This window comes from Xiphophorus hellerii, chromosome 7 (genome assembly GCF_003331165.1).
Source record: "Xiphophorus hellerii strain 12219 chromosome 7, Xiphophorus_hellerii-4.1, whole genome shotgun sequence".
Lineage (NCBI taxonomy): Eukaryota > Metazoa > Chordata > Actinopteri > Cyprinodontiformes > Poeciliidae > Xiphophorus > Xiphophorus hellerii.
The window spans coordinates 26,980,462-27,005,845 of NC_045678.1; the positions used below are offsets into that span (position 1 = coordinate 26,980,462).

General features: G+C 41.1%; 1 protein-coding gene across 4 annotated transcripts in view; it reads left to right on the top strand.

Annotated features, from left to right (window-relative positions):
* Positions 1 to 484: 484 nt before the first annotated feature.
* zeb2a (zinc finger E-box binding homeobox 2a) overlaps positions 485 to 25,384 on the top strand; it is a 45,114-nt gene continuing 20,214 nt past the window's right edge. Inside the window, exons 1-2 of one of the 4 annotated variants that reach the window (XM_032567709.1) lie at positions 485 to 631; positions 1,443 to 1,530. In XM_032567709.1, the coding sequence (XP_032423600.1) occupies positions 1,470 to 1,530 (61 nt within the window). In that variant the 5' untranslated portion in view covers positions 485 to 631; positions 1,443 to 1,469. The other 3 variants (XM_032567710.1, XM_032567712.1, XM_032567711.1) reach the window with 3 other exon arrangements.

The window sequence follows — 25,384 nt, forward strand, 5'->3', positions numbered from 1 at the left end:
TTTTAGTCTGATGCAATGCATTTTGTATGTGATTAAAATATGTGCATGTGTTATTTTATTTATTATTATTATTATTGTTATTATTATAATAATAACAATAATAATAATAATAATAATAATAACAGCAACAATAATAATAATAATAATAATAATAATAATAACAACAATAGATTCTTTAAATAAATGATCAATTCCCTTTTTTAATGGATGAAAAATATTTTCCTTTGATGTTTTCTGACATACCCATTGATGCTGTTTACATGTGACTCATTATCTCAGAGGCCTCTGCGCATGCTCCACCTGACCAGGTGAGACGCATCACCTGTTCAGGTAACAACCTGTGAGCCAATCAGCCGCAGCCTTCAGGTATGGAGCAGAGACCGGAGCGCGTGAACAGACAAGCTGATCAATTATCCCTCCGCGTGAAGATAGATGGCGCGTGCGGCCACGAGTTCTCGCGGCTGTTTATGAGGCAGAAAGACGCGGTGACAGGCGGCGGGAGGCGGCACACGGAGCGGACCAACCTGCAGTCCGGACTCGCGGTCCAGACCCGGACTGAGAGACCTGCCTGGACCCGTCCGGACTCACCGAGACCCGGCTGGACTTTTTCATTCCGCAGCAGGAAACAGCGGTAAGAAGAACCCTCCGCTGCTCTGCATTCTCTCTGCTCCGCTTCTCACAGTTTACTCCGCGCAGCCAATCAGAGCGCAGCACTTACCTGCACGGCTCTTCCTGCGGACAGGTGAGAGAAGAGCCTCCAGGTGGGACGGAGGGATGAATGGAAGAAGGGATGGATTAAAGGATGAGTGAATGGATGAGTGGACCGGTATGTGACAGGCTGTGTGACCGAGCTGCAGCTCTGTTTGCTGGGCTTAGATCTGCTTTAATTCCCGCAGCGTATGTATGTATGAATGAATAGATGGGTGGGTGGATGGATTAATGGATGGATGGATGGATGGATGGAATGAAGAATGGGTGGATGAAAGTGAAGCAGCAGAAATATTCCTATTTAAAGCGCAGCTGATTCCAGATCAGCAGGCCTGAATGTTGCTGTTATATAAGCAGGAAATATTCAAAGATGACATCGATACTTTCATTGATGAGTGATTGGAGAGGCCTGACAGATCAACAAGTTGGTTGTTGGGTGTAGTTCGGTGAGGAGGTGGAGCAGGGAGTGTGTGAGTGTCTCTGTGTGTGTGTGCGTTGGGTGTGTGTGTGTGTGTGTCCCCTCCTCCTGTCAGACCAGCAGAGACGCTCCTCATCAGAGATCAGGCTGACGGGGACGCGGCTCGGTGCGCGCTCTCCAGCCAACAAAGTGTTGACAAAGTCCGCAGAGAGTTCGGGTCGGGAGTGGATCGGGAGTTCTGGGAGTGGACCAGGAGTTCTGGGACTCGGACCCGGTCTGGGACTGACTGTGTGTGTGTGTCTGTGCCGTTGTTCAGGCAGCAGGAGGACCGGGACAGCCGGAGATGATGGCCCAGAGTCCCCGATGGAAGAGGCGCAAGCAGCTCAACCCCCGCAGAAAGAGCGGTAAGACCGCACACACACACACACACACACACCGCAACTCCGCTAAGTGTTACAGACTGCAGAAAGTTTGGAGCGGGACGCTGCGCGGAGGGGACCGTTACCCGGAGCTCCGCATGCGGGTCACCGCGTGTCCGGGGAACCGCTCGTCACTCTCTGACTCAGAGTTTGTTTGTTTCTTAGAGGGAGTTCCCGTTTTTCTTCAGAGTTAAAAAAGTATATATATTTATATATATAATTACTAATGGTGAATGAAACTAGATACAGAATCTGTTCTATTTAACACAATGAATTGGAAATGACGCTAAACAAGCTGGACAGGTGCAGATAATGTTTTGTTTTTTTATGTAAAAAATGATTAGAAATGAAAATATAAAAACTCGTAGTTACATCAGTCTAGGCGTGAAGTGTAGATCAGCCCTTATGAAAGAAAAACACAAAAACTGCACATCATCAGAGGTTTGGATTTTTATTTTTAGTCTTTATTGTCATAGACATATTCAAGAGGTAATCTGTTTGGTTAAAGGAAAACATATACTCTGTTGCTTCTGACTTCTTCTTATTTGATTTATTCAAATGTACCCATTTAAAATAAACTCAGAATTTTTATTTTTATTATTTTCACTCAGGTTTTTTTTAATAGTTTTTGGTTCTTGTTTTTGTGCGACTTTGTGCGTTAGGGTTATTGTCCCCCTCCCTCCGGGTGTCTTTGGGTGTCTCATGGCGTCTCAGTCAGCTGCATGTCTAACTTTTGGGGGCTGAAGGGGTCAGAGGATCTGTGGCCTCCTCCACCTCTAGAAGTCTCATCCAGCTGTGTGGCTCCAGCTGTTTGTTAAAGTCTGTTGTTTTCTGATGGCGCTCCGATGCTGGCTGTCTGAAGGTGTGTGCGTGTGTGTGTGGGTGTGTGTGTGTGTCACATGTTGTTCAGGCTGCAAAATAATTTCGTGCTTGTTATCCATAACTGTCAAGTCTTGAATAAATGTAGTCTTAAATCTAATTTTCTTTTTTATAGCATAGTAAAATACATTACTACAGTTGAAATATAGATTTTTATTAGAATATATATTTCTGTGTATATTTAATTTGTTCGTATGGAGCAGGACAGGAAAAACAAAAATCATAGATTTAAAATCTGAAATGTAAATAGAAAAACATTTTTTTTTTTTTTACATTTTGATTTGATTTCTTGCATCAGAATGAAACAAACTTTAACTCGTTGACTCCGTTTGGATTGAAGAGTTTTAAGAAGCGGCGCGTTTTGCTCAGGTTAAATCAGGTTCTTCTTGCTGGAGGCCGTCATGCGTGGAACCGTTAATGGAACTGTTTTCAATCCGGATGGTTCTGTGTGTGTGTGTGTGTTCTCAGTGTCTGTGTGTGATGCAGTTTGATGGTTCCCTCAGAGAGGACTGGAGGCTTTCCATCAGAACCAGAACCACAGCTGTCAGTGAAGCTGCAGTGAGTGAACTGAATCATTCAGGATGAAACCAGGATTCTGTCTCTGCCACAGCTCAGTGTCTCTCCGTCAGCTATCAGCTCGGGTCAAGCCTGTTGGGTTTTTGTCTTCATTTTCATGCCAGCGGTTCTGTTCTTCTGACGTTCTACGCCGGTGCTGTCCAAACTCTTTAGCATGGGGGCCAAAAACGTCAAGTTGAAATATTTTGTCCTCTTCTTTTTAATAACAACAAAAACAAATTTATTTTAAAAAATTTTGTCTGCTAAAAAAACAATAAACACAACAGAAAATCTTAATAAAAATTAGCAAAGCACTTGGATTGCAGTTGGCAAGTGATGCATAATTATTGTAGAATATTAAAAAAAATAACAGCAAACCACATTCTACATTTGCCAGGTTGATCATCTTTTTCTAACTTTGTTTTAGTTTTATCAGCAATGATAATGGAATATGCCTCACTTTGACTTTCTATTGCTAAGTTTATTCATTTGCTGTTCCCAAGTCTGCATTTTTGTACATTGGTCTGTATAAATTAAATTAAACTGAAAGCAAAAACCTGAATTAATAGTTCATATTGCACCCTAAATTTTAAATTTTAAGATTATTATGTTTTGAACAGCCTGGCATCAGTGAAATATTAAAACTTTGGTTTTTCTTGACTTGTGATCAAAGGCCTCTCAAAGTTGTTCTGATGGCCACAAATGGCCCCAGGGCCCTCACTTTGGACACACCCGCGCTATACTGAAACAACACAAAATCTTACCAAATATGTTTAGTCTAGTTTCTGGTGCAAATACGTTAGTAAGTATACATGAAATAAGACAAAACTATTTTACAAGAAACTTTTTAGGAAGATATGGGAGCTTTCTTTAAGCCAATAATTCATTTTTGAGAACAAAAAATACTAGCTCCACTGGCAGATCATTTTACTTCTGACAAACCATTTTTCCATAATATAAGTAAAGTAATCTACCAATAGAACTAGTACTTTTTCATCAATATTTAGGAATTATTTATTTAAAACAAGTTCCTATATCTTGCTGAGAAGGTTCTGTGAGTTAGTTTTGCCATGTTTCAAGATATTTGCATGAGAAACTAGACCAAATATACTTACAGACCATGCCATGGTCACATTTGTTCATGTAATTGTTTGTGTCTTATTTTGTTTTCCAACAATTAAGAGGGAGATGGAGGTACCTCTGAGTGACAGCAGTCTGTTTGTGTGTATGCGTCAGTTGACCCCAACTTCCCTCTAATTTCACTTCATTAAATCTGATGATGGAAGGAAACTGATTATCATGTGACAGGAGCTACCAGGAGCTCTTTTCAAGCTGACAGCAGCTCTGTGCACATTGACAGGAGTTTCATGGAAGCTGACTCTCGCTGACAGAAGGCCTGTTCATGTTGACATGTTGACTGCCTCACACTCTCAGGAGCTCCATGCTGGTGGAAACTCTTGTGTGTGTTGACCTAAGTTTGGTATTGTTCCCACCTCTCAGCTGTGTTTCTGTCTTGTCTCTTTAATCTGATTCTGGGTGTCTATGCATCTTTAAAATGTCTTAAACTCATTTATCTAAAGTAAGGCCATAAAATGTCTTAAATTCGTTAAAGAAAATGCACAGTGGCCTTAAATGTGTTAATTACATTTCTCAAATTTTGTGGCAGGACTATTTAATCCTATGCAGGATTTTTTCTTGATGAGCTTTTCTATCAGGCAAAAGCATGTGTTGTGTGCAGATATCTTCACTCACTATGTTTTGTGACTTAAGGTCACCGGTAACTAATTGCTAATACTTGCTAGCTAGCTTGAGAGCCGAATGCCATGTGAGAAACACGTAGCTGCTTCTAAAAGCCACAAAAAGACCCCAGAAGTTTCCGTTTTGGTCCCCTGCATTTCTTTTGTTCATCTCTGTTGTGATATAGGTCTTAAATTTTACTCATAATGATCTTCAATAGGTCTTAAAAAGTCTTAAATTTGAGTTGGTGAAACCTGCATGAAGCCTGTGATTGGCAGAAGAAGCTGTGTCGTGTCAGGATGGGATTTTCAGCTTGATGTTTGGTCCAAATTGGTTCTGTCACTTAACTTTGAACTTGGTTAATTTCACTCCAGGATCTTCCTCATTTCATTCGGATCTAAAACTGTCTGAATTTCGGGTTCTGGTGAGCAGAACCATGTTAAAGTGACATGACGGGGGCCTTTTTATGGTTTTCTGATGAAGCGGTTTAAAAGCAGGTCGGAGCTGCTGCTCTCTGACCTGAATGTCTTTCATATCTGCCCCCCTCCCTCGGTAAATACCCCCTCCCCGAGGGCAGAACAAAGAAAGCAGCTCCTCCGCTCCTCCTTAATCACCATTCAGAGGCTGCGAGCGCCGCCGGGGACTCTCAGCTCGCCGCCATCCCAGATGAAAGGAGCTGCAGAAAAGGAACTGAGCGCAGAGAGGAGGAGGTGAAGAAGCGAGGCAGGAGGAGGCGCGGCTGCGGCCTTCGCGGAGCTCCTCCTCCCTAGCGGCAGACGCTTCGATCAGAAACTAAAAACTTCCTGAAAGTTTGTTTTTAAATGAGAAAATTTCCTAAAAACCACCTTTCCGTCTGCAGCTTCTCTACTTCTCCTGACTCCTCACTTTCATTTGGATTTCAGTTCATTTGCTGCTGCTTGTTTTTAGTATGTTTTAATGTGTAATGTTTTTAAATCCGGAGCTTCACTGTGTAGGAGGCCTCTGGTGGCCCCTGGCTGTTCTGTTTCTTTACAGGTCAGGAATCAAGTCTAAAATGCAGCATGTGATATGAATTCTTAATTTTTCAGCCCCGCCCCCCATGAAAGCTTTTATTGTGAAGAAAAGCAGATTATCTTTATTCACCTTCATCCCCCAGTACCTCCTGTCAGACTCCCCTCGGCCCCCTCCTGCACGACTTAGGCAGATTTACTTCAGCAAACACCTCTGGTTGGACAGCAGAGGAGGAACCGGGGCCCCGCTTTTAGAAGAAGGGCCCTTTGTTAACAACAGGAAGCCTGCTTAATGCAGCCCCCCCTCCCTCACACCCTCCACCAAAATAAAGGCATGGTGACATCACAGTCACATGACGGAGGGTCACTCGCATGATGAACCTTTATCCTCTGATCTGAATGAAAGTGTGATACAGTGGGATGATGATGTTTGTGAGGGTCAGAGGTCAGGATGGCTGTGGCATCATCGTGTGTCAGGTGATCCTGGCTGAGAATCAGCATCCTACCAGTCCCTGACCTCTGACCTCTGGCTGTGGACACCATGTGATGAAACAGTTTGTTTCCTGTTGATCGGCAGCAGAAACAAGCAGAAGAGGTCGAACCAGGTTCAGATTTATCCCGATAAACAGAGTTGGGTTGTGTGGCATAGATCAGATTTTTCACGATCAAGTTACCAGGTGAGACTTAGAATAAGTGTGAACACTCAGATGTACCACATATCTGATTTCCTTAGTCCGACTTGAGCCACTTCCATATGAGATCCTGAAGCCGACTAGCATCCGATCTTTTTGAATGTGATTCCAGTGGGAACAACCAAAGTGGTTTTGATGCGACTTTGACGTCACTTTCCATTGACATTTGTCGTAGTTGTGGAGCGGTGAGAGGTGTTAGTACAATACACAAACATAAAATCCTACCAAGTATTTTTGGCCTCATTTCTAGTTCAAATATCTTAGTACACTAAATATAAGAGGAAAATAACTTTTTAGGAAGCTATCAGCACTCGTTTTAAGTTAGTAATTCCTCAATATTGATGAAAAAGTACTAGCTCTTCTGAACCAGTATTTTTACATATATTTTATAAGACTTCTTTCATATTTGTTGGCTTACAAAACTGAAAATTAAGTGAATGATATTTTCTTTGTTATGAGAACTTACTTTTACTTTTGGTGCCTAAAGTCTGAATTGAATTTGGAAATAAATCCAAAAACACCGAAAGGCGCTGTTGTCACGCTGCTTTTAAAACAGTCTTTCATGATTTTGAGAAGAAATCATCTGTTTGCAAATGTTTTACCTGAGGAATCTTTTAACTAATTACGGTGTTAACTTTTTCTGCTTTGATGTGAATACTCTGTAATCTCTGCGTTCTGTTGCCAGTCTTGGACAGAATTTATTTTACCAAAGACACTTTTTAATCTCAGTGAGATTTTCTTGTGAAATAAGCTTTAATAATATTAGTAATAATAATATTGGCCATGCAAAAAAAAAAAAAAACAGATTTCAGAATAAATTAGATTTGAGCATCAAGTTCTGCAATGTGAATGAAGCCATCTCTGAGCAGAGAGGTTTTAGTTTTGTTTCCAGTTCTGGTGTGTGAATTGGGCAGCAATTAGAAAAAACACAGCAGACTTTTCCTTTGTCTAAGAAGGAATCCTGTTCTGATTTCCTTCTTATTTTGACGGAACAGTTTGGACTTGAGCCAACAAAAACTAATTTGTCTGAGAGTTATTGACTTGTTAAACACCCACACAGCTCCTCTGTCGCTCACTGACTTTCACATCTGACCTGCCTCTTTAAACTTCTGTGCATTAAAACATATCAAGACCCCCCCACCCACTGCCGCCACCTTTATTCCTCGGAAGACATGTCTCCTTCTCTTTTCTTGTGAAAGCAGCTCGTCTCTGAGTCACCAATGTTCCTCCACCTCCCATTGCACCTCGGTATTTGATGTTTTTGCAGTAAAACTCTGTTGTTTGTCATATTTTCAAGGTGACTGACATGCGCTCACTTTCACTGAACCATGCATATTTTGTTCATCAGCGCGCCCGGAGCCGACTGGTGACATTTTGTTGCCGTTAGCCTAAACAGGCTTCATCAAGGTCAGAGCGGAGGTGCATCAGGGCAGAAAGATAACACACACACACACACACACCCAAACACACACATACTGTACCAGACAATAAAGCACACCATCACACACTCTCAGGTCACAGCAGAGGCACATCAGCATGGAGAGATAAGACACACTTAAACAGTCAGAAACCGTCAGAGAACAACACACACCACACACCCACACATTTAAGAGCAGGCGGTGAGATCAGATCAAAACAGAAAGTTACATAGATGAACTTCAAGAGAAATTGTTTGTGAAATTAAACTGAGCTGTTTAATTTCCATCAGCTCAGTAATGTCTTCACTTTCTTCTGGATTCTGATTCAATTTGGACTTCCAGTTCACCTGTGTGATGTGAACTGGGACCAGTCTCCAGAGAAAGCAACCTGTTCAGTCCGTAGGCCCCGACCTAACAGGAGAGGTGCATTTGATTGGCTGAGCTCCTGCGGCAAGGTCACACACATGGAACAATCAATAACGGATGGCTGGATTAAGGTGTCATGACATCTGTGTGTCCAGACCAACACTGTACGCCTGAATAACCTCCCTCCTCCCCACACCGACACCCCCAGGCTCCGCCCACCTCTGCTGGGATGGTCCTGCCTGGGTCCACCTCCAAGTCCTTTGCAGGTTATCGTCGGGATGATTGATGGAAAGCAACAATAACTGGGCTGATTGACTGGATATTAAGCATTTAATGAGCTGAATGGGTTATTATTGGGCTGTTACTGGGATGTGATATTGGCTGGACTCTTGTCTGGGTTTGGATTTTTCTTTTTCTTGTTTTGTTGTGGTTCGTCAAGGTTTTTAATTGCTCTAATGTTGGTGTCGTTTCAGGTCTTTTGGGTTTTTATTATATTGGCTCTAGTGTAGTCTTGCTAATTGGTCGGATATTGATCTGGTGTTTGGTGCACCAGATCCAGCAACAACTTCCGGGCTGTTGCTGGATCTTTAAGAACCTAATTGATCTGGTATTGTTCTGGGTTTTTAAGGCTTTTATTGGCATAGCTTTGTTGTAGTTCTGGGTTATATTGGGTTTGGTACGTGGATGTTGTTGGACTGGTGACAGCTGGCTCATTCTGGTGCTGGTTTGTGTTTGATCTGGTACTGGTCAAGATCTGGATATTGAAAGTTGTGGTTTTTATTGGCCTGATTAAGTTCAGGAATGTTCTTCTCCTGAGCTCTTTATCTCTGATAACCAGTGAAATTTAAGACATCTGAGTGTTGAATACATGTCACACTGATGGGCAGTTGATGTTTGAATGTTTTCATTTGAGATTTTGTCAGCACAAGTGTTTTTATGCTCTCGAACATTTGCGTTGATGATTAAAAACTTTTCTTTTGTTTCTCAGTGAGTTTGCATCTCATGGAGGACTTTGTTCACGTTACCTCTGTCCACTTGGACTCCCAGTGTAACCTCCTCAGGCCAGATCAGATCAGTTTCTCTCATCACTTGCTGGTCACAGATCTGCCAATTAAAGTAATGAGGCAGAGGAGCGCCTCTCGGTGCGACCCGGTCGCCTCAGGGAGAGTCCTGCTGGACTGACCTCACAGTATGAAGGTATCAGAGCTGACACTCCTGTCAGAGCTGCTCGCACTGTCCGGTCTGAAGGAAACGTCTCCGCTATGATGACCACGAACAAATGAGTCCAGAGACGATGGGAGTAGGGAAGCTTAATATGAGGAAGCTCACAGGTTCCTGATCAACTCAAGTTTAAGAGGAATTTACTGATGGGAAGAACTGCAGATGAGCCATTAGGTCAAGTTTTGCTAAAACTAGTTTAAATGATTCCAAAGAAACATATCGCACACACTTTGTTGAGTTATGTTGAACAGTTGATTTTAAAAATGACAATTGTTGAAAATATATCAAATTTTGAAGCTTGTGCACCTCAGCAGTGTTTCCTTCACTGTTGGTTCCCACGGTGATGAGCACCTTTCAGCTGTGAGACGTCTCGTGCATCGCCTCTGAGCCTCACAGCCGTGTTTGCTGTGGGATTACCAGACTTTGTGAGATTGTTTAGGGCGGGGGTGTAAAGGTAGTCATGGGAAGGGCCCCCTGTTGGCCAGGAATGCCGGTCAGGTCAGGGGGAGCAGCCGGGGGGAGGCGGGGGACACTCGGAGACGGGGCAGGTGCTTTGTAAGTCCCGTCAACCTTCAAAGAGGCAGCAGAGCTGAAAAGGTTAGCAAAGGACAATAATCCCCCTCCCTGGCTAAAAAATACCCCCCCTCCTTCGGCCTGCAGCCTGACAGACGCTTTCTGCTTTTGTCCCACTGCTTCATTTCAGCTGAACACACTCATGTGTCACTCTGTCACAGACTAAAAACTGACCAAATGATGGAGAACTGACCGAACACTCGTCAAAGACCGAGAGTCTGTTTCCATCTTCTGTCATAGACTGAGAGTCTGGGCAAATGATTCATCAGAGGGTGAAAAACTCACCCAGTGCTCCATCAGAGACAGAGAAACTCATCACAGCCTGGAAAACTAACAAGGTACTGTGTTACAGATGGAGTAGCTGACCAAATGGTTCAACAGGCAATTAAAAAAAATCCCCAAAGACTGAAAAACCTACTGCAGACTGAAAACAGACTCAGTTCTCCAAACTACAAAGCAGCTCGACTGTTTCATCAGATACTACAAATCTGACCAACCTCCCACCGGAGATGAGAAAAATCACAAACCCCTCCATCAAAAGCTGAAAAACTGACTGATTACTGAGTCACAGACAGAATAACCAACTAAACACTCTTCAGAGGCAGAAAAACTGGCCCAGTGACACATCAGAAATGACAAAAATAACACCAACTCTCCAACACAGCTTCCCAAACAAACACAGCATCGATACAAAACTACCTGGACATCCATGGTGGAAAGCTGACTCATTTGAGACTTGGTATGCATTCATACCAGCCCAGTTTGGTATGCTTTAATCAAACTCTTATTTATTTGTTTAGAAAGTTCAGTCAAACTCTGATGAGGTCCGAAAAAACAAATTCTGGTCCATCTAAGAACCTAGTTTCAGTTTGTTTGAAGTGAACTCTGGTGTGATTTTAATGCATATGTGAACGCCGAATGGACAGGAGGACAACCCAAAACCAGTTAGCGGACTAACATGCAGGGCCTTCTGGGTAAATATAACAAAACAAAAGTGCAAGTCTGGTGTTAGCTGGAAAAATGCTTTGCTGTCTTTTGACAGATTGCAAAACCTACAACCACTAAAATCTGATGCTACTGCATTTTTGTTTACATTTTGTAAATAAGGAAGTTGTGCACAACTCAGATTTTTTTCTAAGTTTCTGAGTGGGTAACCAGGTTTTTCAAAGGGTTTGGTTCTTTTGACAGCACAGTGTGAAAAAGAAGGGCGCCAGATGAAAATGTAACAAATGTTTCAATGTTAGTGCTCAGTCAAACCGAGTCTACTGGACCATCAGCCGGGTACATTTTTTGGGTACAAAAACACCCCAAAAAATGTATCTCAAACTCTACGAGTTATAAAATGAACAAACTAACCAACTTGTGGTCAGTCTAAAAAAAAGAAAAACAGGTTTTGATATGCTTTATTTCAGTCCAAATGATTCCCTCTAATTAGATGTCATAGTAGAGGTCCTTCTCTACATCCTGATTGGTTTGTCATAAAGTTATCATCCAAAGGAACTCAGACGTTCTCTGATGTCAGATGTTTCAGTCGTAAAGTGAAGCAGTAGAAACTTCCTGGAGCTCCTGGGTTTGGGGGCCGGGGGTCAAACTTCTCTGGGACGGTGATGTGGGGCTGCCGGTTTCGTCATGGGACCCGAGGTGTCCTCTTTTGTGCGCCCTGTCAAACATGGTTAACATGCAGCCATTTATCTGCTGAAGACCCCCTCCCCTGGTGAACAATGGGCTGGCCCGACGGCAGTGGGAGGAGGGTGGGAAGGGAGGGGGCTTCAGTCGCCCCTCTGGTCCCTCTTCGTGCCGACGCTCGTGGTTGTTCTAAGACGAAGTGCCTCAGAATCCACTTTCTGACACGCCATAAATGTGTTGGGGTGAGCATGCTCCAACCAGGCCACCACTTTGACCCAGTGTTCCTATTAAAACCTGAACCAAAGCAAAAGAAAAAAACAAAGAAAACGCCTTGTTCAGTACAGTTCATGTCATAGAAACTCTTAAAGTTTTGAGTTCAGATGAAAAGCGCCACATTGAGCCCAGATTTGTTTGAATGTTTTTCACTCTGGATAATATTCCAGACGGCCCTTCCTTCTAATCCTTCATGTGGCGAGAGCAACAGCTGACAGAAGCCTGTTTTCACTCCATCATCTGTGCAACACATATTTCCATGCACAGTTGTTGTCTATTATTGTTGTTTCACCATGAACTGAAGAGTGTCTACTCTACTGGTTTAATCAAACTCTTCTTACTGATTTCTCTTATATTAGTCATGGAAACAATTGGAGGAAAAACAAATGGTGTTTTTATCGGTGTTAATCTTTTTGTTAATGAAACTATGCTTTCAGCCTTACTCTTCATTTTGAATTAAACTTCCATAGGAGATCAAGGAGTTCTGCAATGCAAAACCTTACCATGTATTTTTAGTCCAGTTTCTCGTGCAAAAATCTTAGAACACTTGAAATTAGACAAAACTAACTTACAAGTAATTTTTCAGCAAGGTGAAGTAGCTTGTTTTAAGTCAATAATTCCTTAATATTGATGAAAAAGTACTCATTCATACTTATAACATAGGAAAAATGTCTTGTTATAAGTCAAAAATCAGATTTTGGAACTAGTACTTGTTCATCAATATTAGGAAAGTATTTAAAAAAGCTCCTGTATCTTGCTAAAAAGTTACTTTCTACTACTAACTAATTTCAGGTGTACTAAGAAATTTGCACTACAACCAAAATCAAAAATACTTGGTAAGGTTGTTGTGTTTCTGCAGTGTGGTCTTATATTGTGGTAAAAGCCTAACTGGAACATTTTGTTTCCAGAAGTCTGATGTCCCCCGGGTTGACCCAGGGGACATAAAACGCTGCAGAATGTTTCCAGTGAAGCTGCCGATACGAGATAAATCATGTCAGTCGTCTCCAGATCTGCAACCCGATGTTATTTGGTTTGTTTGCTTGGCAGAGCGTTTGGCTGTGTAGGCTGAGGTGGCGAGCGCAGGCGCAGCGGCTTCCTCTCGCTGCTCTGCAGTGGTTCTAATGTGGCACATAAAACCCCAGCTTTGATATCGCCTGCTCCAATAAGCCCCTTCAGCCTGCCAGCACCTGCCAGCGGGGAGGTATGCATTCATCTGGCCCCTAACAGGATTATGCTGCTCTGTAATTGATTCATTTGCAGTGAGGGGAGGTGACAGTGCTTTGGAAATGAGAGTTTAGGTAACAGGCGCCCCAGAATTCAGCCGACTGCATGTGTCAATTTTATTACATCAGTCCAGATGAACTTGAAAGGCCGGCTTTGTGCGTGCTCAGAGGGAACAGAGTCAATAGGCCTCATTGATGTGAGTGTGTGTCTGTGTGTGTTCTTTCTTCTCCCACGGCCCACTGGGTGTGTGTGTGTTTACTGTATGCTGCATTTTATGAGTGTGTGTCTGTGTTGTGATCAGTTTTGGGTCGGTGGGAGCGATCAATGTGACACACATGCCAAAGTCTGGATGTGTTCACACATGAATGGAGGTACGACAATGATGATCCGACAGGAAAACAGGCGTAACCGGGTCGATCAATACCTCACTGTGTTAAAGGCCAAATCCAGTCTATCAGACTTAGGTTAAATAATATCTTAATTTGTTAACATGGATCACATAAATCCTTCTGCACAGTTCAAAACATTTGCTTTATTTTCCCCACAAGGATTATGTTGCACACATGAGTCAGATGTGAGTCTATGTGGGTCTATGGCATCCATATGTCAGCTGAATGCCACAATATCTTAAAAAAAAACCCTTTAGTCCCATTTAGACAATTAAATTAAATCACACATAACCAAAAACTTATTTTAGTGCAGCAGACAAACACCAAATGCTCCTGTTTAAAATATTTCTATAAAGGCTGAATACCATGTTGTTTACAGTGGTTCACTACGTCATCCCTGCTTGTTTGTAGCCTTTGTTTGAGATGAGTCAATGTTAAGTCTGTCGTCCTTATTTAGACGTCTATATTTAATCTATGTTTAGACAAAGCAAAACTGCCAACTAGAGAAAGAACCATGGTACATTTTGAAATACATATTTGTACTGTCCTGGTGAGAGAAAACAGGATCTCCTTTATTCTGAAATGTCATGAAATATTCAAGTTGAACAGGTTGTACACAAGACCCCTCCTCATTATCATCAAAGACAACTTCCCGGACGTTTACGTAAGAATAAATCTGTAAATTGTTTTGCAAGAATCATCATTTCTAGATGAATTTACTGCAATTTCACCTCTGTGTATTTAAAGCATATTATCAATTTGATATGGCATTAACAAAAACCAAGACTGGAATAAAAACGTCTTGAACTGATATATCATTCTCTTATTATGAAGGTCATCAAGTAAAGTTGCCGTGTTAATAAACTCAGTTCCTGAGTTTGAGGCCAGCTCACTCTGTTCTTTTTCATATTCTTGTTCATCTCGGTTAAAACAGGCCTACATTTAGATGTCTAATAAATGTCTAAGAACACATTAAAAAAATACTTTAGTTTCTTTGGAATATTTGCATGTTGCTTCAGTGTATTTTGAGAGAGAACAGGTCCCTAGGCAATCTTTATATTTACAGCCTTTGTGCTAAATCACATTTAGTTTTCAATGCTCTCCTTGTGTAAACTACATTAACAGACTTTCCTCTGTTAGAAACTTTATACAGTCTTTCCTGTTTATAGTTCTGTTGCTAAGCTATGCTAATTTTTTCATATTATGTTTGAGGACACTACACTAATTTTACTTGTTTACAGTGCTCTTGCAAAGCTATGCTAACAGTCTTCACTGTTTTCTTGCTAATTTTCACAGCGTTACTTCTTAGTAATATTTAAGAGATAATAGACATATTTAGAGTTTTTCTTTGACATTTGGTGTTTGTGCTTACCAGTGCCAACAGTTTTACCTTTTTTAAATGAATGATGCTAAGCTATGCTAACTGTTTTTCCAACTTTATGTTCTTTCTGCAAATGCTAAGACATTTCCCTGTTTATAGTATTTTTGTAACATCACCTGAACATTACATTGATAATCTTTGTGCTAAGCTATGCTCATAACTGATTGTGTTCAGCTTAAGGTGCAGATATTGCACGTTACTGGGAGTCTGACCAGTTGTCATGAAAACCAGTTCACCTGAAAGTAATGGTCCCACCAGACCAGGCCCCGTTTCGTGCCCATCTTAATGAGCCTGGGAAAAGTTCCCCTGCTCCCGTGGGGCAGAACTAGATGACCCAGTGGACACAGTGTGCCCTGGGGGGTCGGGGAGGGGGCGTCTTCACGTCGTCCCTCCTTTGTCCGGATGTCTGGAAAGCTGAATGTGAGGCACGGTGATTTATGACTGAGCCCAAGAAGCTGCAGCAGAGAAGACGGCCGCCTGTCCCCGTTTCTCTTGGCGCGCCGCAATCCTCTTTGCTCCCAAAATCTGGGTTAAATGCAAATTGATCCAAGCGATACCAGACAATAATTACCGTCCGACTTATGTGTGTGTGCAGCAGAGCAGAAGAGAATTCAATAAGACCTGGATGTGTCTGCACTGTAGCCCCCGTCCAAGTCAACCCACTGCGGTCATTAACAAAGGACAGGGCGTCCACAGGGGCTGCCGGTGTTTTAACTTCACATTGCCCATGTGGACAGAGACAGAGCAGTTTGTGATAGTCATATTTTCTTTTAATTTTTCATTTATTTGTATAAAATCAGAATGTTCACAGGAAGAACCAAAGATTCAATAGTGCAAAGCAGGTCATAGAGGTTTTTGTTGGTTTATCTGTTATAAGTGTCAAATATTTTAATGTTTCTGATTCCTTTTCCAGCAAAAAGTACATTGATATAGTCAGTATCTGGTCAACAATCTCCAACACTAATGTTATTTTGATTGGTTAAGCTGTTAAGAGACCTCATTCCCCAGGTGGAGCTTCGTTTTCTCAAGTTCTTCTCTGGTCTGAAAAGCCGACCTGCTCTGGTGCTCCTGAGGTTTCAGTATCAGTTTTAAATGTTTTTATCTCTTATCTCAAACTAACAGTTTTATTTGCAACGTTCTTGACCCTGAAGACCTGAAGTTTAACCAAAAGTTACCTCGCAGAACACATTGCAAGACAGCAGATAGTGGTTTTAGGAGTGCCGGTAGTGCTGATATGTCACACTGCTCAGGCACTTTTAGAGTCTATCCAAAGTTAAAGCCAAGACATTTTTTCTTGTCTCTTGGAAAACTGGACAGGAAATATTAATCAGACATAAAAAGTGATGGTTCAGTCTAATCAGAACTATGTTAGTGACCTTAAACAATGTCAAAGGACAATAAAAGATTTGGAAAATGTTGGTAAAGCTGCTGGTTTTTTGTGGTGCATTGTCACCTCGGCGCCATACAACTGAAGCAGACACAACTATTTATTGAATAACTGTTAGTACATTTGCTGCTTCATGGAACACTCTGTCTTTTTCTTGACGCATTGTGTGTGTGCGCACGTCTACACCAGCAGGTAAGCAGCAGAAAACCGTCCTTGCACCAGTTTCCTCTTTTTGCGTCGTCCTTGAGTTCCCTTTGCCGTAATCTGCTGACACTTTGTTTCACGAGTTGTGTTGACCGTGTCACCACATTGTTGCTTCTCCTTTGGTTCTGAGAACACGCATACACACACCTTCATGCGGTGCCCTCGCACTCTTTTTTTATTTCCTTTTCTGCTCTCACTTCCCACTCGCCTCCTCGGATGCTGGACGAGCGTCTTTCACAGCAGTTGGCTGTTTTTACGTGAAACTTTGAGACTCAGTTTGTTCAGGTTTTAGGAAGTTCCCCCCGAAAAGTTCTCTCTGACACAGCGCCTGTTATTTTCAGACCTTTGAATATATTGACGTCCATTACTGATCCTCTGATTGGAAGAGAAGCAGTGCCTTTCTCTCTCTCTCAAACTGTTTGGATTTCTGACAGTGCTGATGAGGTTGAGATTCAGATTGAGTCAGGCCTGTGGTTTGCACAACAGAGTTTGTGTTTTTTCACCCTGACAGTGCCCCGGACTCCGAGGTTATGACCTTGGTGATGATCAGCGGCTTCAGACTCAGTGAGGCGACACAAACTAACGAGGAGGACGGTCACAGTTTGTTCCTCTGATCCAGAAACTGGGAGCAAAAAACTCTGATGATTTAAAAAAAGACAAAAAGGAAGAATTGTGAAATAAATCCATTGTACTAACAGATTTGAACTTGAATGTTGCAATTCAACAACGATTAAAGGACAAGTTTGTGGCACTCGGATGTTAATGAACCAATTGTCATTCAAAAACATTTAAACACCCAAAGAACGTGTCATACATCTATGAAATTATTTGACCTCACATCGGAAACATTGCACACCCTTGCATTACATGTATGACTATAAGGAGACTTTAACCAACATTATCACCTAATTTAATATTTATATCTTTGCAATGTTTCAAACTTCCTCCGCAACAACAGAAAATAACTGCTGATGACTCACCCCACACTTGGGGGCATGATCTAAATCCGGGTCCAGTGAGCTGGTGCAGGATTGTGGGTTTGGTCAACAACCAATGAGCAGCAGGAAGTAGCTCTCTGCTAAACGCCGCCGTTACTCTGAGATGACACGATTGCTGAGATTACACAAGGATTATAGTGGCAGCCATGACGGATTAATAACAGAAAAATCAACCTGCTGAGTAATGTGCGACCCAGATCCTCAGAAACTGTTGAGTCACTGGTTGTCATGGTGATCCCCGCCTTTTTTGGGGAGAAGGGCGGAGGGGGAGTCCGAAGCAATACCCCTTTCTTCTTATTGGCAGAAAGAAACCACAGATAACTAACCAACAGTCATTATGTGAATGTTGTTCACTCATGATCTATTTTTTATTTGTCGACAGTGGTCTATGTAGGAGATTTATTCAACTTTTTTTACTTTTGAAAGAATGATTCTAAGCTAAGATTGAATGGTGTTCTATTAGTTGGGTGTGCGTACTTTGCACTCTGGGTTGATTTAACAAAATACTGTAAGTCCTCTAGAAATAGGAAACATTCTTTGACAAAGTCTACAAAATTGACTGTGCATTGGTGTATAAATCGTATATATGAAACTGTGGACATGAGTGTAATTTGAAACCAAAAAAAGTTTCTGTGTTTCAAAATCTAGACTGTGTGACATCAACGTTCCAGGATAACGTTTTAAAATTTCATGAAACTTAAGCTATGATTGTGTAAAAGCAGTAAAAAGTATCAAAATGCAATTTCAATCAGGGAAAGTCCAACATTCTGTGATTTGCTTAGAATGTAAATTAAGTTCCTTCTCTAAAGTTAGAGCTAAAGATGCTCCAAACAGACCTGGGTTTTCTCAACACTTTCACTAAAATTCTCTTAGGGACTATTCTTGTAATTTTTTAATCTATTTTTATAAACAATATTTGATTAATAATTTCACTACATTGTGCACAGTTTTGATAGTTTCCATTCACTTAGTGTGAGCATGAATTACCTATATGTCTGGGAGTTTAAATGATTTTTGTGAACTGTTCAGTGTGAAGTTATTTTACCATATACTGTATACATTTTATAGCACAAGTTGGGTGTAAAACTTTCAATGAATGTATAAAATGCTGCATATTGTCACTTATTCCCTCAGGATTAAATATAGACAACCTTAATGTTGTCCCTTAATCAGTTGCAGCTCAGCTTTTTCTGTAGCAATCAATCAACTGATCTTTTTTGACCAAAAATATGTCAGGAATAGAAGAATGTGGGAATAAATGATTATGCTTTGGCATCCTACAAGCTAAATTTAATTCAAATGAATTAGTTTTCAACAAACCAAGAAGATCTAATGCTACGCTGATGCATCTTTCTGGTAATTTTTATCAAGAAACAAACAGACCTAGTCATTTTCAGGAAAATGGCCACAGATGTTGCTGCATCGTTCCCAACAATCCAGCAGCTGTTCTCAGCCTGTCCAATATTCTTGCATGCAAACATTTCAGACCCATTGATTTGAGAATCCATCCAGCATCCTGACAACTGACAGCTCGCTGAGCCTATCGCAGCCATCATGTGGTGTCCAACCACTCACTCCTCCTTTAGGGAGAGGCTGTGGAAAACCTCCAGCTTCTTTGCTGTTGTCCTCAGATCTGGTCTGGTACCGGTCCAACATCAGGCTGTGGTCTGATCGGGTTTTCTAACTCCAGTCATCTGCATGTGTCTGTTCCAGGAATATTTTGAGTTTTCAGGATGTTCAAACATCTGCAAGTCAGTCCAAGGCACATGTAGTGATTCCGACTGCTGGGGGGGAATATTTTGAGAGTTGGTTTCTAGAAGGGACCAGTACCACATACTTACTGCTGATGATTCTGAAAAAGAACATGAAGAGCACTTTCAGGGTAATTTTACCAAAAGAATAAATAAGTAATTCTTAGATGTATTGTATTTATTTTCTTCTTATTCCAATGAGAGAGTTGATGTGCTTCAGACTGATTGTGCTGCATTCAGGGTCCTGGTTGTGTTCACAGAATGAACTGCAGAGTTTCCAGCTCATCTTGTGTTTGAAAGAACTCTGAGAGCCTCTTCATGTTGTCGACTGTAACAAAACTCTCTTCTTCTTCTCCTCCCACTAATTTAGCTAATCTCTGTCTCACACACTTGGGACATGAAGAAGGAAAGTGAGACAGAATCAACTCTGACCACTTTGCCTAAATGCTTTAATTAGCAGAGAGGCTACAGAATAAAGGGCTTTTATTTTGGCGAGGGGTGAGAGCATGGCTGGAGAGGATTTAAACTGCCCTCCCCCATGTCCACTGGTCTGCAGGCAGAGCTAACGGGAGGGGGACTGCAAACATGTCAAATCTCCTGACATTGCTGCTGTTGTTGTTGAGTTGAAGCATAATTTTTTTTAATTTAGTTTAAATATGAGGAATGCTTTCCTATCTTGTTCAAAACTCACACTCAAAAATGCACTGATTTCTTATTGGTCCTGATATTGAAAAAGGTTCTAGATTGGGTATCTAGTAATGTCTAATTCTCTTGTCCTCTGAGGGACGTCGTTCTTTATTTTTTTATTTTACATTATATTTGGAATTCCTAATTATGCTTTCTGAACCATGGCAAAACCAAAAGGTTTTTTGCCATTCATTTTTTACATGTTTGACCAAGGTAGTTTCAGTTTCTTTATTGCACTGACTGAACAAATTAAAGTTGTGTTGTTTTTACATATTGACCAAGCTTGTGAAGCTATTGGTGTATTTAAGTTGTTGTACCTGTGCAGAGATATTAAATAAATTTGTAATTCAGTGCATTTATGTCTGTGTTTAAAAAAAAAAAAAAGTCAAGCTCTGATTTTCTGTATTGGATCAGTATCAGCCAATACTAATCGTCAGATATTTTAATCAAAAAGTGGATCCCTAAAGTAACACTTCAGACTTATTTAAGTGCAACCTAAATAAGCTGCACTTAAGAGTGAGGCCTGCTGGGCTCCAGGAACCAGCTTACCCACATGATAAATGGGAAGCTTTGTTGTCCCAATTGATTGATTTATTTGTTGTTTTATCAGCTTCGATACAATAATTTGGTTGGTAGAATCTTAAGGTGGGTTGGTGAGCAAAGAATTCAAATCTGTCATGTGACTCAGGTGGATGGACAGAACAGGTGTTCAGCTGTCACCCAGGTAACCAAACTGTGAGCTGCGATCTGATTGGTTGACAGTCTGGCATTGAGTGACAGTCAGTGCATGGATTTCTACTTCCTGCAGCCACTTGTTCATTTGGCTGGAAAGTTGGACCCCGGGGCCTGAGCGCCTGTCACTTCCTGTCACCTCAGTGGTAATCAGAGCGAGGGTGGGCCCTGAGTAGATCAGGACTGTTCTCAGGTCACATGACTGAAAAGCACATCTGTCAGTCCAAAGGTGCAACCGCGAGCGCTGACTGACTCCAATGACACCTCACTTCCTGTTTGTCCTTCACCCCCGATTACACACATCCAGACACACACTCTGAGTCTGGGTCTTCGGGGTGCTTATTCACCTCAGAAAAGCTGAAGTCTTATTGGCTACAAGTTCTGCATGCTGATGTTGTTTCTGTTTAAACAGTGACCAGAATCACCATAACAATGAAATTTATCTGAAAACCTGATAACCTGACAGCAGAACATCAATCATTTAATGACGGTGTTGGGAAGTTTAGTGAAGCAGGTGAAATTTCCCAGTCTGACCTGTATGTGGATCAACTCTGATGTATAAACCTATAGGCATTTTGGATGGTGGGTGTTCGTTGTTTCCCAGGTATTTGCTTTTTCTCAGTCCATAAATGTTTCTTGGTTTTTTTAATGTTTGATAATTTGCTTGTCAGTCAGCAGGTGTGTGTTTGTTGGTTTCCAGGTGTTTGTTGTTTCCTAAGTGTTTGCTGGTCAGTGGATGCTTTTTGCATCCCATCTCTCTGGTGGTTCTCAGTCCTTAGATGTTTCTTGGTTTTTTTAATGCTTAGTAATTTGCTTGTTGGTCAGCAGATGTGTGTTTCTTGGTTACTAGATGTTTGTTAGTTTTCAGGATACACAACAACCAAGTGTATTTTGGCTGTTGATGCTTTTAATAATGATTTCCAGGTATTTGTTGTCATGCTTTTATTATCAGATTTTGGTGACTGTAGCCAGGTGGTGTTAACAATTGAAGACATCTTTGTGTCAGATAACAGTAATACTGAGCTTCTCCAGCTTGGTGTTTACTGTCAGAAAACAACTGGCGCTGTGACACACCGACTTGTGTGACCTGAGGAAGTGCTGACAGCGGTGTTTTCCTTCTTCTTCTCTCGGCTGTGCCCGGTGCTGGTGTCCGGCTGCAGGTTGTGGTGAAGGATGGAGGTCTTGTGAGTCAACATTAGAGCAACTTGATCAGCAGTTTCACTTCTGCAAATTGTTCCTGGAACAGATGAAAATACCTCTGAAGACCAGTCAGTGTGAAGTGAAGCAATACCTGACACACACACACACACACACCCACCCACACGCACACACACACCCCTTAAGCCTGTAGTTCAGTTTTGTATTTCAGGTTGCAGATGATTCATTGAAGTTTTATACAGTTTTACTGTGAATATACAGTTTGTAAAGTTTGGTTTGGTTTACTGAGGAAATCTGTCCTCACTGGAAAGAAAATATTTTTGTGTTGTTTCTTTTGCCACGACCATTTAGCTACACTACTTGACATTATGTCATAACTTTAGAGTCCCCAGGTGATCTATTTTACTGTCTTATATTATTTAGGTTTTATGAATTATTTTCCAATGGATCAGGGTTTTATGTTCCTGCTGCGTTTTCACTGATTTTTCTACCACTACTACAACGTCTTCTCTCCTTCTGGCAGAGCTTTGTTGACCACCAGATGTTTAGTTTTGTTCTGGGGTTGGATTTGCAGTGACTCAATTTTAACTCAGATTTCTTTGTGTGTTTTGGCTTGGAGTTGGCTCAGCGGACTGAATGTTGACTCACTTGTGGTTCTGTTTTATGGTGTTAGTTTGACTTAACTAGTTTCTGGCTGATCTTCAGCTGTGTGCAGTGTTTGTGACTCAGTTCTGGCTCTAACTTGTGTGTTTTCTGAGCAAATTTTTTTCCTCTCTGGCTGATTTTCTGAACCTTTTTGTAGGTCCGCTTCTGAACCTCGGCTGGTCCACAGAGTTCCCTCCGTCTGCAGCAGCTGATCCTGATGAATTAAAGTCTGACGGCACAAACTGACAAAGAGCTTTAAAGCTTGCAGTGCGCCTCTGCTGCTGCTCTGATGAAGAAGAAGTTGGAGTGATGCTTTTTGAAGCAGCGGGAAGTTAAAATACCTGCAGTCATGAATTATTAGCAGAAAAAAGTTTTTCTAGCGCTGCTTCTCGCAGGAAGAAGGTATTCATTGGAGGGATTTAATAACTGCGCTCTTCCTGCTTTCTCTTTTCATAAGGATTCATCCTCCACCTGGGAAGATAAATAATTCAGACATTTTGGATTTTCTTTCCCCCTCCTTCCCCCCAAGGGGGGCTGTTGGGCTGTAAACCCTCAAACTTCCTCATCATAGTGTGAGCGAATCTATCCATTATTCACTCCTAAAGTCTGACTTTCTCTTAAAGTAACCTACATTTTTATGGACATGGCCCCCCTGGAAACCTCGGAGACTGATGATTAATTGATTTCTCACACAGAAAGACGAAGTTTGACGGGCTTCAAAATGCATGTAGAACAAGACTGTGACTTAAAACGGTAGAAAAGTCAAGTTTTTCGTGAGTTTTTGTAGAACAAGAGGAGCGTGTTCATGTTCACCATGAAACCCATTCACGGCTCACCGGCTGCGTTCTCTCTTGTTCACACCTCCGACCTCCTTCTGCTCCTCCTGAAACACACACACACGAGTGGATGGCGGCCATGATATCGGCGCTTCACCTCTTATCAGAGCGCAGCAGCTCTGTTTTCTCCTCTGTTTGTCTAATCAGGCGACACACCGAGGCCGAGGTGAGGCTTCAACGGACGCCTTGCTGCTGATAAACTTAACGTTAAACTCCTGCACATATCTGCAGACAGAAACAACTTGTTCCCTGCTCATTTAAGGTCTGAACTGAGCGCTTAAATCACTTGAACTACTTTCTTGAAGAGGTAAATTGCTGCAGTAGATCAGATTAACAAATCTGCTGTCTGATCTACAGTCAGAAATTTATATTTAGTTTTCACGTTTTTCTAGAATGCAGATCATCTGTTGTAACATCGATAATCTTAATTCAGTATTTAATGACCTGATCTATCTTTTCTCATTCTCATCCTGTGGGCGTGCGCAGGGGTGTGTGTGTGTGTTGTGTGTGTGTGCGTGTGTACACTAACCACACAGTGCTTTAGCAATTTGTCAAACCTATAAACACAAACTGCCATCCAGTTCTAAAACTGGAGAAAATAACTTTAAATAGTATTTAAAAACAGGATATAGTAATTAGCCACTCTCATATCAGTCTTATTATAAAAGCTTTTATTTTCGGAATGCAGTCATTATGAGGTTTTCATTTCATTCACATGAACAGGTTGTAAACATAGCATCATGATGAGATTGGTGAGAGATGCTGATTGCAAAGACTCATTTAGATTCTAACAGATGTACAAATTGTGAATCCAGATCAAAATCTTCTATTAAAAGATTTTCTGACAAGTGACCCATCCAAGTGTGGTCAGTCTGACACTCCAGGTGTGAACTGACTTATGCTGAATGTGTTAAATTAGGAATTACTGGTTTGGTTGGAAGAGGAACTCAGCTTTATACTGTCACAGCTAAACATACTTTAACTATAAACTTTACGCCACACAGTTTAGTTTTTGCCGACTCTGTTAGTTTTTTTTTTTTTTTTGCTCAGAGATTCTTATGTTCCTTGTTGTCACAAAAATAAATCCTCAGATGGCTGTTTGTTGAATTATTCTTTCAGATTGGTGTACATGGAGTCTATGTGAGTCTGTTGTTTTACTGCTGAATGTTCATTAATTAAAAAGGGCAGAAATGCAACATCAGTGCATGTAAACATGACATCTCTACTTGTAAAGTCATGTCATGGTTTTTAAATGTGTTGTCATTGCAAGCTAAATCACTGTATTAGGCTCTGTAAGTGAAATGGATGCCACAGCATGTTAATTTTGTTTTACTATGAGTAATTGTAATATGTGATGCATGTGAAACATGATATCACTTTCTGTAAATCTAGCATCACTGCATGTAAATATGATGTCACTGCAAACATATTTCCACTGCATGTAAAAGTTTACAGGGCTCCATTTAAAACTGTGACATTGCTGGATTTAAAGCTGATATTTTTAATAGGGCTGAAATGATTAATTTGATTAATTGTGATGAATCGATTACTAAAAGAATCATCAACAAATTTAATAACTGATTGTTAACTGAGGCCATTTGCTGAAGAAATGACATCCTCAGAACAATATTTGAGCCAAAGCTGTACTACAAATATATATGTTTTGCATTTAAAATTAAAGAAAACCTCTGCCTGTGAGTGTTTTGTACCCACATTAGAAGAACGATTTTAGCTGCATATGCATCGTTTGTTACAAATGATCAAGCTCTCACTAAAGAAATGCGAGGTTATTGCATTTTAGAAAATAAAATGTTTGTTTTCTTATTTAACAAGAGATTTAATTATTTACTTACTTACTTGCATCTTTCAATGCATTTTTAATATTGCATTAAAAAGACTGAAGTGATTAAATGTAGAATTGGACAATTCTTTTATCTGAATAGTTTATTAATTGCCAGAATCATCACCTACTAAAATAATCATTTTACAGCCCTAGATTTTAGTATGATGTCACTGAATGTAAACTTAATGTCCAGTGAGGTCAGACTCGGCGGGCCGCGGTGCCAGAGCTGTTTGGAGATGATTGAGGAAGATGCCTCTGTTTCACCTCTTGTCACA